The sequence below is a fragment of the Microtus ochrogaster genome, unplaced genomic scaffold (genome assembly GCF_000317375.1).
Source record: "Microtus ochrogaster isolate Prairie Vole_2 unplaced genomic scaffold, MicOch1.0 UNK16, whole genome shotgun sequence".
NCBI classification, from domain to species: Eukaryota; Metazoa; Chordata; class Mammalia; order Rodentia; family Cricetidae; genus Microtus; species Microtus ochrogaster.
The window spans coordinates 3,863,433-3,875,366 of record NW_004949114.1 but is presented as its reverse complement, the minus strand read 5'-3'; the positions used below and the strand labels follow the sequence as shown (position 1 = coordinate 3,875,366).

General features: G+C 52.1%; 1 protein-coding gene across 2 annotated transcripts in view; it reads left to right on the top strand.

Moving 5' to 3' along the window:
- Positions 1 to 11,917, top strand: part of Atp8b2 (ATPase phospholipid transporting 8B2) — a 24,533-nt gene extending 12,616 nt beyond the window's left edge. For both annotated transcript variants that reach the window (XM_013353803.2, XM_005367197.2), the window contains 16 exons: positions 2,498 to 2,706; positions 3,486 to 3,529; positions 3,977 to 4,142; positions 4,288 to 4,476; positions 4,617 to 4,732; positions 5,840 to 6,004; positions 6,082 to 6,193; positions 6,320 to 6,425; positions 6,539 to 6,683; positions 6,911 to 7,094; positions 7,270 to 7,493; positions 8,267 to 8,350; positions 8,619 to 8,864; positions 8,950 to 9,088; positions 10,357 to 10,487; positions 10,730 to 11,917. In XM_013353803.2, the coding sequence (XP_013209257.2) occupies positions 2,498 to 2,706; positions 3,486 to 3,529; positions 3,977 to 4,142; positions 4,288 to 4,476; positions 4,617 to 4,732; positions 5,840 to 6,004; positions 6,082 to 6,193; positions 6,320 to 6,425; positions 6,539 to 6,683; positions 6,911 to 7,094; positions 7,270 to 7,493; positions 8,267 to 8,350; positions 8,619 to 8,864; positions 8,950 to 9,088; positions 10,357 to 10,487; positions 10,730 to 11,008 (2,539 nt within the window). In that variant the 3' untranslated portion in view covers positions 11,009 to 11,917. The remainder of the gene's footprint in view (positions 1 to 2,497; positions 2,707 to 3,485; positions 3,530 to 3,976; positions 4,143 to 4,287; positions 4,477 to 4,616; positions 4,733 to 5,839; positions 6,005 to 6,081; positions 6,194 to 6,319; positions 6,426 to 6,538; positions 6,684 to 6,910; positions 7,095 to 7,269; positions 7,494 to 8,266; positions 8,351 to 8,618; positions 8,865 to 8,949; positions 9,089 to 10,356; positions 10,488 to 10,729) is intronic.
- The last annotated feature ends 17 nt before the right edge of the window (positions 11,918 to 11,934 follow it).

The following is an 11,934-nucleotide window of genomic DNA, read 5'->3' as shown; positions in this document are numbered from 1 at the left end:
GCTCTCCGTCTCTCTGTATGTCAGGTGTGTGTTCTCTGCCCGTGGCTCTCCTGTCTCACTCTATGTCGGGTGTGTGTTCTCTGCCCGTGGCTCTCTCTAGGAGCTCAGGGGCTTCCTTGTCAACTTCTCCATGAAGATGAAATCCTTGACAAGGAATATGGAGTCCTTTCTATACTATGGCCATTTAATGTTACCTGTTTATTTTTTCTCAAAGTTTCCTGGCTCTGGATTATAGTGGGGTAGAAACTATATTGATTCATCTAGCACCACGTGCTATTGCATGCCTATTCTGGGAAATAAACACAAAGATGAACAAAAAATTGATTTCCTTCCCTTGTATACTTAAATATGATAGAGGAGGAAAGCCCTAAACATGTCACAGAATAGAAGCTGTTCGCCTATGCGTCCTCTGTGGGTCACTGGGGCTGCTAAGCTGTGTGGGTCTTCTCTGCCCTCAGAGTAGCAGATTGGCTCACCCGGGACTAGAACCTGAGGTAGCTGCAGGCACCAGTTCTTGAGGGCAGGGAGACATAGCTCTGAGCAGTCAGGCATACATCTCAGACACGGAGATGACTGTGGGGGGGATGGGTGGGTGGAGGCTGGGGAGCAGGAGGGAAGAGGCTGGAAACGAGGGTGTACAGATGAGAAGCTGGGGTGTTAGGAGCTGTAGGGAAGAGGTCTGGAAACAAGGGTATATATCCGAGAAGCTGGGATGTTAGGAGCAGTTAGGAGCTGTAGGGGAGGGGTCTGGAAACAAGTTTCAACTGGATTGATTGGTAAGGGTCTTCAACCTTTGTCTGGGGACCTTTAGGAATGGGTTTTGGAAACCCATGTTTCCAAAATGGGTTTAGGCAGAGGCCTAAATGTTAGGCAGAGGCCAGTGAGGACAGAGGAAGGAGAGGGCGGTGGCGGAGGAGGAGTGCTTTGCATTTGTGATAAGGGAGCCTGTGATCTTTTGTATTCAAATCAATTACTATGTATCCCACGCAGGTTTAGAGCTGGCAGTTCTTCTGCCTCAGCCTCTCTAGTGCTGGGGGCGCAGGTCTGTATGCCACACCAGGCTTGGCCTATGCGTTTTTAAGGAGGTATTTATCCAGTTGCTCAGAATTCTTCCTAGCTTTCATTTCACTTAACAAAAATGCCCAGACTGCTCGGCTCTGCTCCCCAGCCCAAATCCTAGTGATGCCAACTGTGAGAAGATGCAGGGCATCCGAGAGTCTGGGTTGACCGCTGCCTACTTAGCCACGGGACCTCAGGCTTGCCCAGTCACCTAGGGCCTCACATGCTGTCTGTTTTCCTTTCCCACGTGATGCCTGTGTCTCTTTCTTCATAAGGGTGTTTTGGTAGAAGACACTGGATTGGAAAATAGATATAAAAGGTTAGGTTACTATGTCAGTCTAGCCTGGCGCCTCATGCCTGATTCACAGCACATGGGAAAGCTGAAGCAGGAGGACCACCACAAGTTTGTGGTCAGTCAGCCTTGGCTTCAGAACGAGATCCCGCCCCCACTCCATTGCACTCCCCCCAAAAGATATAAAAAACAAAACCAACCACAACAGCACCAAATCCCTTTGCAAGTATTGGTTATTTCCCTAACGCAGTCTTGATCACTTTGCTTCTTTGCTGGTATTTAGATGTTTTGCTTAGGCCCTCATTTTGTTTTCCCACTTTATGCTGTGCTGAACCTGTTTTTGGTAGCTGCCTGAGGAAGTTTTTTCCTGAGTTGTCAGCATTCAGGTTTGGGGGAGGTGGAAGTAAGGTTGGCTAGCTGCCTGGGACAGCCTTGACCACATTCCTACTTATCTCACTTTTCTGCCCAGTAGCAGGATCTTGATAGGAGCCTCAGTCACGTTGAAGGAAGGTTCCAGATGTGTGGCCCACTGCTTGGCCACCTGGGACCAAACACAGGGCTCTTTTCTGGGAATGTGAACAGCCCGGATCATAAAAGTAACGATTAGCTGAAAGTCCCTCGCGTTTGTGACGTGCAGTCACTGCCCACATTTCCAGCCTCTGCTCTGCAGCACGACAGTGGAGCCCTGCCTGTGCTGGGCAGTGAGGGATGACGGGACTGGGAGCCTCTGGCCCTGTGCGTGCACAGCACCCTCACGCTCTCTCTCTTCTCTTTCCCTTCCCTCTTGTACTTTCTCTTATTTTTCTCTGCATGGTTTCTGTGTTTAGTTCTGAGGTAAGAACTGGCCAAGTGCCCTGTGTCCGGTCCCTCTTCCTTCTCTGCCTGTGCCGTCTGTCCTGCCTGCCCAGAGCCTGTGCCCCTTTCTGTGTGGAGAGCATCAGGAGGGTCGGGTTGGAAATTTCCTTTGTCTGTGGTCCATGGTCAGTTCCACCTGCAGGCTTCCCTGCCCCTCCCATCCAGGTTCCCTGCCCGGGTGTCTTCTTCATTCCTTTTCCTCCCAGGCCAGCACCTACAGCTAAGGCCCAGTGAGTGGGATATTTCCTTCCCTTCCTGCTTCCCAGGCCTCACCTCCTGTCCCCTATGCAGTGTGGAAGTCATTCGTTTGGGCCACAGCTACTTCATCAACTGGGACAAGAAGATGTTCTGCATGAAGAAGCGGACGCCTGCAGAGGCCCGTACCACCACTCTGAATGAAGAGCTGGGCCAGGTGGAGTACATCTTCTCTGATAAGACGGGCACCCTCACCCAGAACATCATGGTGTTCAACAAGTGCTCCATCAATGGCCACAGCTATGGTAAAGTGGCGCCATCACTCCGAACACTGGGTTTGACGTCTTTGGTGTTTGGGAACGAGGGACCTTGAAAGGGTGTACCTGTGCCCTGTGCCAGGATTGCACTGAGAATCCCTTTCTTACCCTCCCTTGAGCCCTTGCACTAATGTTGGGGCTTGCACCAGGGGAACGCCTTGGTTATTTGAAATGAGCCCCAAGACATTGGCCTCTGGGCATCCTGGCCAGGGTGGACCTACCTTGGCTGCCCAAAGGAATACAAACTCCCTTGTTGCTGCAAGGGGCCCTTGTGAATCTCTGGACTGGAACTGCAGTCCTCCTGGTATGGGCCTGTCATAGTGGCCTTGAGGCTGAGCTGCTGGGATGGTGGGGGGCAGGGTGTTTGCAGGTGTGAGACCCTGCAGTAGCTGGTTTTTGTATTAACCTAGGCCTTGTTGCCAGGGTATAAGGCTTTATCTGCTTTCTGGGCTTGGAAGGTGCCAGGCACCTTAACAGACTTGGAGTGTTGTAGGGTCAGGTAGAGAGTTGAGAGTTGGAGCTGCCTTTGTAGGGAGAGCTACTGGGAGGTGGCTGGGATGAGCATAGTGAGCAGGGGGCCCTACGACCCTTGTGGCCAGGTTTCTGGATTCTGGGATCAGGGTACTTGCAGGATGCGGGCGGTGGCATCTACAGGATGAGTAGGCCTGAGGGTCCTCCAGACCATGGGGTCTGCACTCGAGGCTTTCCTGTGCTGCTCTGGAGCCGTCCAGTGCTGATGTGCTTTTCCTTCTTTTGGGCGTGTGCAGGTGACGTGTTTGATGTCTTGGGACACAAAGCTGAACTGGGAGAGGTAAAATCCAGTCTCTGAATATTCTTTCAGCGAGTTAGATACAGTCTGGGCATCTGGCTAGCAATAACGGGCATAGATGGGAGCAGTGTGCTATCTGGACAGGAAATGGAAGGCACTGGGGAAGCTGATGTTTAGAGGAAAACTGGAAGCAGATGGGAATTGCTAGATGAGCCATGGTGCACACCCATAATCTCAGCACTCGCGAGGCTGAGATAGGAGGACCACAAGTTTGAAGCCAGCCTGGCTTATATAGAGAATTCCAGGCCATCCCAGGCTCCATAATGAGACCCTATTTCAAAGAAAAGGGAAAAATAAAAGTAAAGGCCAGCTAGACTTTGGAGGCTCAAGGCAGCTGGGATCTTGGCTCTTTGGCCAAGAGGTGGGTAGGTAGGACAGTGACTTCCCGGGGGTCTCCTGGCAGCTCACGAGGCTTCCTGCCTGTTCCAGAGACCAGCGCCTGTTGACTTCTCCTTTAATCCTCTGGCTGACAAAACATTCTTGTTTTGGGACCCAAGCCTCTTGGAGGCTGTCAAGATGGGGGACCCACAGACGCATGAGTTCTTCCGTCTCCTTTCCCTGTGTCACACCGTCATGTCAGAAGAAAAGGACGAAGGTGAGCTGAGGGATGGCTCAGCCTCGGGCACAGCCCGTTCCTGCTCCTGGGCTGCTGCTCCTGCCATGCTGCTCTGTGGGCTTCCTGGGCAAGGTAGGTGGCTGGACGGTGGCCACTTTCTGCACATGCTCCTTTTCCCCACCAGGAGAGCTGTACTACAAAGCTCAGTCCCCGGATGAGGGGGCTCTGGTCACCGCAGCCAGGAACTTTGGTTTTGTGTTCCGTTCCCGTACCCCTAAAACAATCACTGTCCATGAGCTCGGTACAGCCATCACCTACCAACTGCTGGCCATACTGGACTTCAACAACATTCGCAAGCGGATGTCAGTCATAGGTGAGGCCAGTTCTAGGGAACTGAGGAGACTTGGGGAAGCAGGCAGGCCTGGGTGGGGAAGACGCTGGAGGGCTCATGATGATACATTTAGTTTGGATTTTGTCTGAATTTTTGGCACTCTTCTCCCTTGTGTTTCACAGTGCGGAATCCAGAGGGCAAGATCCGACTCTACTGCAAAGGGGCTGACACAATCCTGCTAGACAGACTCCGCCCCTGCTCGCAGGAGCTGCTCAGCAGCACCACTGACCACCTGAATGTAGGTGACGGCCTGCGCTTTCTCAGTTCTCAGCACTGGGAGGTGGCCAGGGCATGCTCTCCTTATTTATTTAAAATGATTTATTTATTTTTATTTTATATGCTGTGGTGGTTTTTTTTTTTTGTGTGTATGTGTGTATTTCTATCTGTGTGAGGGTGTTGGATCCCCCAGAATTGGAGTTACAGACAGTTGTAGGCTGCCATGTGGGGGCTGGAAATTGAACCCAAGTCCTTTGAAAGAGCAACAAGTGCTCTTAACTGCTTAACTATCTATCCAACCCCATGTTGTCCTTTTTAAAATAAAAATGTGTGTGTGTATACATACATACACGTGTTTAGTGCACGTATATATTTTGTATTTATATAAAATGTGTATATTTTGTAGTTGATATATGTGCTCATGTCACAGTGTACATGTGGAGGTCAAAGAACAACTGGAAGGAATTGGTTCTTTCTACCGTGTGGACTCTGGGGATTAAGCTCATATCTTCAAGCTTATAGCAAGCACCCTTATTTGCTGAGCCATCTCAGCAGCCCACAGTGTTCGTCCGTCTGTCCTTCCTTACTTCCTTCCCTTCCTTCCTTCTTTCTTTCCTTCCTTCCTTTCTTTCTTTCTTTCTTTCTCTCTCTCTTTTCCTTTTCCTCCTCCTTCCCTTCTTTCTCCTTCTCTTCCTTTTTTTTGTTTGTTTTGAGTTTCTCTGTGTAACAGTCCTGGCTATCCTAGAATATCAGCCAGGCCTCCAGGACTGGCATCATGCCTATGATTCCAGTATTTGGCACATAGAATCAGGATGAGGAGTTTGGGGCTAGCCTGGCTTACATGAGACTTTGTCTCAACAAACCAACCAGGAAGATCATTAAAATGGCTCATGAGATTGAGGCATTTGTGGCCAACCCTAGACACAAGTCTGGTCCCAGAACCCATATGGTGGGAGGAGATGGCTTCCTTCCTTGACCTCTACACATGCACACAAATAACAAAGTCATGTTAAACATTGTCTAAAATCCGACTGAAGATATCTCAGCTGTCTGTTGTGGTTTGAGTTGCAGGTCTTTTGCTGTGTTTTCTAGAATTCCTTTCATCTGACTCCCCCACCTCTTGGTCTAGGAATATGCAGGGGACGGACTGAGGACGCTGCTGCTGGCCTACAAAGACCTGGATGAAAAATACTATGAGGGGTGGGCCAGGAGACGCCTCCAGGCCAGCCTGGCCCACGACAGCCGAGAGGACAGGCTGGCCAGTGTCTACGAAGAGGTTGAGAGTGACCTGATGGTATGAACAGGACAGGCAGGGTGAGGCGGGACGGTGTGGAGCACAGCTCTCCTCAGGAGCCCTTATGGTATTTCCAGCTGCTGGGTGCCACGGCCATTGAAGACAAGCTTCAGCAGGGAGTTCCAGAGACGATTGCCCTCCTGACTCTGGCCAACATTAAGATTTGGGTGCTCACTGGAGATAAGCAAGGTGAGAATTGGTAGCAGATGGGCACAGTGGTGCTGTCGTGCCCTTGTGTGGAGCTGGACCCCCAGGTGGGAAAGCATGCGGTCCCTGGTAGTCACCTGACCACGCACCTTTGTTTTCTCTCGGCAGAGACAGCTGTGAACATTGGCTACTCGTGTAAGATGCTGACTGATGACATGACAGAGGTGTTCATAGTCACGGGCCACACTGTTTTGGAGGTGCGAGAGGAGCTCAGGTAAACAAGGGGCTGACACAGATGCCCTGAACGTGCCCAGGGACTGGCAGGCTTATAGTTTCCTTTCTGCCACTGTCCTGGAGCCCCCCACAGTTTCATCCCTGCCTTCACAGGAAAGCCCGGGAGAAGATGGTGGACTCATCCCACACTGTGGGCAATGGCTACACCTACCAGGGGAAACTCTCTTCTTCAAAGCTCACTTCTGTCCTGGAGGCTGTTGCTGGGGAGTATGCCCTGGTCATCAATGGGCACAGCCTGGTGAGACTTCCATCTCTCGCTTGGAGCAGGCTGTCAGCAGGAGAATGCTCAGACCTTGTTGAGTGCTTCCCACAACTCCTCTGTTCCCTCTTCAGAGAGGACAACACTGGCTGTGCCCTCCCTCAGTATGGTCTTGCAGTCTTATCTTGCTCACAGCTTCCCTTGACTTGAGGGGTGGGGGTGGCATCATCAGTGACCAGAAGAGCTGAGGTGTCCCCGTGTTTCAGGCCCATGCCTTGGAGGCTGACATGGAGCTAGAATTTCTGGAGACAGCATGTGCCTGCAAAGCAGTCATCTGCTGCCGGGTGACACCCTTGCAGAAGGCACAGGTGGTGGAGCTGGTTAAGAAGTACAAGAAGGCTGTGACACTTGCCATTGGGGACGGGGCCAATGATGTCAGCATGATTAAGAGTGAGTGTGGGCTGTGCGGTGCGCGGGCTGGGTAGGAGGGCTGCAGTGTCCTTAGAAAGAGTTGGGGGCAGTGAGGGGCAGGGCTATAGCTAGGAGGGAAGACTGAGGGGTGGGGTCTGTAACTAGTGGAATCTGAAGTTTATGGTCATTCTTCATGTCATCTTTGTCTCTGCAGCTGCTCACATCGGTGTGGGCATCAGTGGGCAGGAAGGGATCCAGGCCGTCCTGGCTTCAGATTATTCCTTTTCCCAGTTCAAGTTCCTGCAGCGCCTCCTGCTGGTGCATGGGCGCTGGTCCTACCTGCGCATGTGCAAATTCCTCTGCTATTTCTTCTACAAGAATTTTGCATTCACCATGGTCCACTTCTGGTTTGGCTTCTTCTGTGGCTTCTCAGCACAGGTAGAAAGTGTTTCTAGAACTCTATGCTGCATATCTAGGCTGGGGAGAGGCCAGTGCTTGTGCCGTCTTGAAGGCTTGAGTTTGGATCCCCAGAATCTCTGTAGAAACCGCAATGTAGGTCACTGTGCCTATAGAAAGTGGGAGCTGGAGGTGATGGGATCTCTAGAAGCTTGTGAGCCAGCTAACTTGGCTTGCACAGTGGCAGAGACTATGTCTCAAACAAGGCAGAAAGCTGAGGACCGAGACACATGCTCAGTGTGGCACCCGTGTTCCCAGACAGGCACACTTCCATTTCTCTTAAACACATGATAAATAAATAAACTCCTAGGAGCAGATACTACATCTCTCCTGTTAACTGACCTCACGGTTAGTACATACAGTCAATAAATGTTTGTTTTTCTTTTCCTTCTTCTTTTTTCTTGGGGGGGGGGCATGGTTTCATGTAACACAGGCTGACTCTCTTATTTACTATGTAGCACTGGTTGACCTTGAATTCTGAATCTGGGCATGGTGTGCACACTTACAGTCCAAACACTCAGTAGGTGGAGACAGAAGGATTGAAAGTTTGAGGTCACTTTTGGCTACATAATGAGTTCCATGTCAAGGTGAACCCTGTCTTAAATAACTAACCAAGAAAACAATGTTCATTGGGAGAGTCGAGATCTTAGGACCTGGGGAAGTTGTTAGGGCTGCTTGATGGTGTGGAGCTGTCTTTCTGTGCCTGATTCCTAGAAGAGGTTGGTCACCCACTGTCTTGCCCTCTTCTCTTCCAGACTGTATATGACCAGTATTTCATCACCCTGTACAACATCGTGTACACGTCACTCCCAGTGCTGGCCATGGGGGTCTTTGACCAGGTATAGGGTTGTCACTGTTCAGACTGGAGGGGAGGTTGTCTGACATAGCAGGTGTGGGACAATGGCCCACGGCCAGTGCACACTTCCACTTGGGGAGGGCGTCTGATTCTTTCCGTTGTGGCTAGAACCTGTAATTCTCCTGGGTTGCCGAACACTGATAGGGAGAATCTGGCTTGAGCCTGAATCTGTTATCTAAGAGACTAGGAAGGGGGAGCCAGGGCTAGCATCTGTCCTCGACTGGAGAGCGTCACTGTGGCATCCCTCACAGGATGTCCCTGAGCAGCGAAGCATGGAGTACCCGAAGCTGTACGAGCCAGGCCAGTTGAACCTCCTGTTCAACAAGCGAGAGTTCTTCATCTGCATCGCCCAGGGCATCTACACCTCTGTGCTCATGTTCTTCATCCCCTACGGGGTGTTCGCGGAGGCCACACGAGACGATGGCACCCAGCTGGCAGACTACCAGTCTTTCGCGGTCACCGTGGCCACATCACTGGTCATTGTGGTCAGTGTGCAGGTATGAGGCCATCCCTCAGCACACCGTCTCTGTTCTTGACGGGTAGGGTTGGAGGTCCTCCTACCTGCGCTGCTCCTTTCCGCAGATCGGACTGGACACGGGCTACTGGACAGCCATCAACCACTTCTTCATCTGGGGCAGCCTCGCTGTTTATTTTGCCATCCTCTTCGCCATGCATAGCGATGGGCTCTTTGACATGTTTCCGAACCAGTTCCGGTTCGTGGGTGAGTACCTGAGCATCCTCTTCAGTCAGTTCTGGGAACAGCAGGGTAGACAGCACTTACTATACTTTAATGCCAGGTATCTTGCAAGGTACAATGTATTACCAAGAGTAATTGACCCAGGCCCTGCTACCAAGGAGTGTCTATGTCCGTGAGAGTGATGAGCAGCCCTTGCCTATGACCCCAAGGAAGGTGAGGCGGGCTTCACGGTTAGCAGAGTGAGAGCCAGTGGGGTGGCCGGGCAGAGCCTGTAGAGGGAACTGCTGCCCGTGAGCTGAGAGTTCAGGGTCCTTGACCTAGGGTGGGGCAAGAAGCCTGGGGAAGCAGAAGGAGAAGGAAAGGCCCCTAAATGGCAGGCTCCAAGTGTGCCTTGCTCTGCCTTGCCTGAGTCTTCATTTCCTTTAGAGCAAGGAGACCACAGCGTCAAGGGCCACTTTCTTTTTGTTATTTGTTTTGATCTTTCCAAAAGATCCGTTTAGGAAATATGTAGGCTAGCACAGGCCTCCAGTTCCAGCCCTGAGAGGTGGAGGCTGGAGGGCCAGGAGTTCAAGGCCCTTTTCTGCTACTTAACAAGTTTCAGAATAGCCTGAATTACACAAAGTCCTGTCTCTAAAAGGAAAAAGGGGTGTGTGTATAGAAAAGAGGCATCTAGGTTTGAGGATAGACCTCAACAGAACGCTTGCCTAAAGTGCACAAAGGCCTTGTTCCGTCGGAGGGTTTGAGCAGGAGCTACACAGGCCAAGTCCTAATTTTAGAGTCACTGCTTTACCATATTTGGATAATAAAGTAGAGGCCGGCGCACAGGAGAAACAGATCAGTTAGGCCCTCTATCAGCAATCTCAGTGGGACAGGTGGGATCCTGGAATTCAGTGATTGTGGAATTCTTTGGATATCTAGAAAATGAAGCCAGCAGGTTAGATTGTGAGTGTGAGAGCGAGAGAGGCATGAGCTGGGCTGTGTGGTTTCAGCCCAGGTGGGTGGCAGTACTTCCCTAGCTGGAAAAGGCACAGAGCAGATTTGAGGTGAAGGAGGAGACTGTCTATTACTTATGCCCTACTAGCCTAGAGATAGCTTCACTGAGGTGGTTGAGGAAACAGGGCTGGTGTTTGGGGAGAGCTAGAGACCAGAGACAGATTTAGAGATAAGCCCAGAAAGAAAGGAGAAGTCAAAGGTGGCTTGGGCTTTGAGGTTGAGGACATGGAACCATCAGAAATAGCAATGGGGGAAGTGAGAAGATCTCCTCTGTCAACTTCGTGACTCCTGTCCCCCAGGGAATGCCCAGAACACCCTGGCCCAGCCCACCGTGTGGCTCACCATCGTGCTCACCACGGCTGTCTGCATCATGCCTGTGGTTGCCTTCCGTTTCCTCAGGCTTAGCCTGAAGCCTGATCTCTCCGACACGGTGAGAAGCCTGGCAAAGCTGGCCGTAGACCTTGGGGGGCAGCTGCAATGTGACAGGAAAAGCCTCTCCTGCTTGGGTGCTCTAGAGCTGTGTCTGGGCTGCGGGACGCTGGGGGCTCATGCTGCACATGGCTACGGAAGTTCCTGTGATGATCCGCCATGGTACTCTGGGTCCCTGTACGTGGCGCTGCCTGCTGTTATGAGCAGACACTGAAGGATTCCCCTTCCCGGTGCCCTCCTCAGGTCCGCTACACCCAGCTGGTAAGGAAGAAACAGAAGGCTCAGCACCGTTGCATGCGGCGAGTGGGCCGCACGGGCTCCCGGCGCTCCGGCTATGCCTTCTCACACCAGGAAGGTTTTGGGGAGCTCATTATGTCTGGCAAGAACATGCGGCTCAGCTCGCTGGCCCTCTCCAGCTTTAGCACACGCTCCAGCTCCAGCTGGATCGAGAGCCTGCGCAGGAAGAAGAGCGATGGTGCCAACAGCCCCAGTGGGGGGGTTGAGAAGCCCCTCAAGGGCTAAAGACCTGGACTGGGACCCCTTGTGCCCGGAACCAGAGCTCGCGGGCCAGCGTCGGGGAAACTGCTGGTCCTCCCTCCCAGCAGCCTGCCTCCTCTGCCTGGTGGACTGCCCCGCAGATCTCAGCAGTTTATGGAAGGGGAGGGAGTGGGCCCCAGGGGCAGACCAGGGCTTTGGGCCTTGGACAGGGGCCACAATGAGGGACCAGCTGTGGAACCAAAAACCATGAAAACTATGAGATTGGGTCCACCCCTGTCCTGCTTGGAGTCCACAGGGAGACTATAATCTCCATATTTTTTTACTCCTACTCCCCAGAGGGGCCCTAGCGCCCTGTTCCTGAATTACACAAGAATGTATCATGCCGGGAAGCCAGAGACCTGCTGGGACCTCCAAGCCCCTCACATCATCGTGTGTCCTCTTGGTTTGTGTTTGTGTTGTTTGATTTTGTCTTTTTTATTTGGTAAGTGGAGGAGGCCTTCATGTGACTTTATGTTATGGTTAGTGTCTCAACTCTTCTGGGAAGAGGAGACAGGTGCACACTGGGATTCCCTACCTGGTGGAGTGGCTTGGGAAGGGCCGCATCTCATGGGTCACCTTTAGGGTACCATTGTCCTTATGGGTACAGGAGCTACCAGGTAGGGAAGAACTGTCAGGCAGAGGGTGTTGGGAGAATGGGAAGGAAGAGTGTCCTGGTTCCTGCCTCCTCAGGGCACTTGTCAGTTCTTGGATTACCTAAACCCTGTTGGTGCTGGGCGGCAGCCCAGACGGGCCCATCGCTCTCAGTGAGCAAGCAGGGAGACGGCGGGAGTGTCCTCAGAGTCCAAGTCGAGTCCCCAGTTCCTTAGCCACTTCCCACTTCCCTCCTTCCTCTCCTCTCCTCTCCTCTCCTCTCCTCTCCTCTCCCCTCCCCTCCCCTCCCCTCCCCTCCC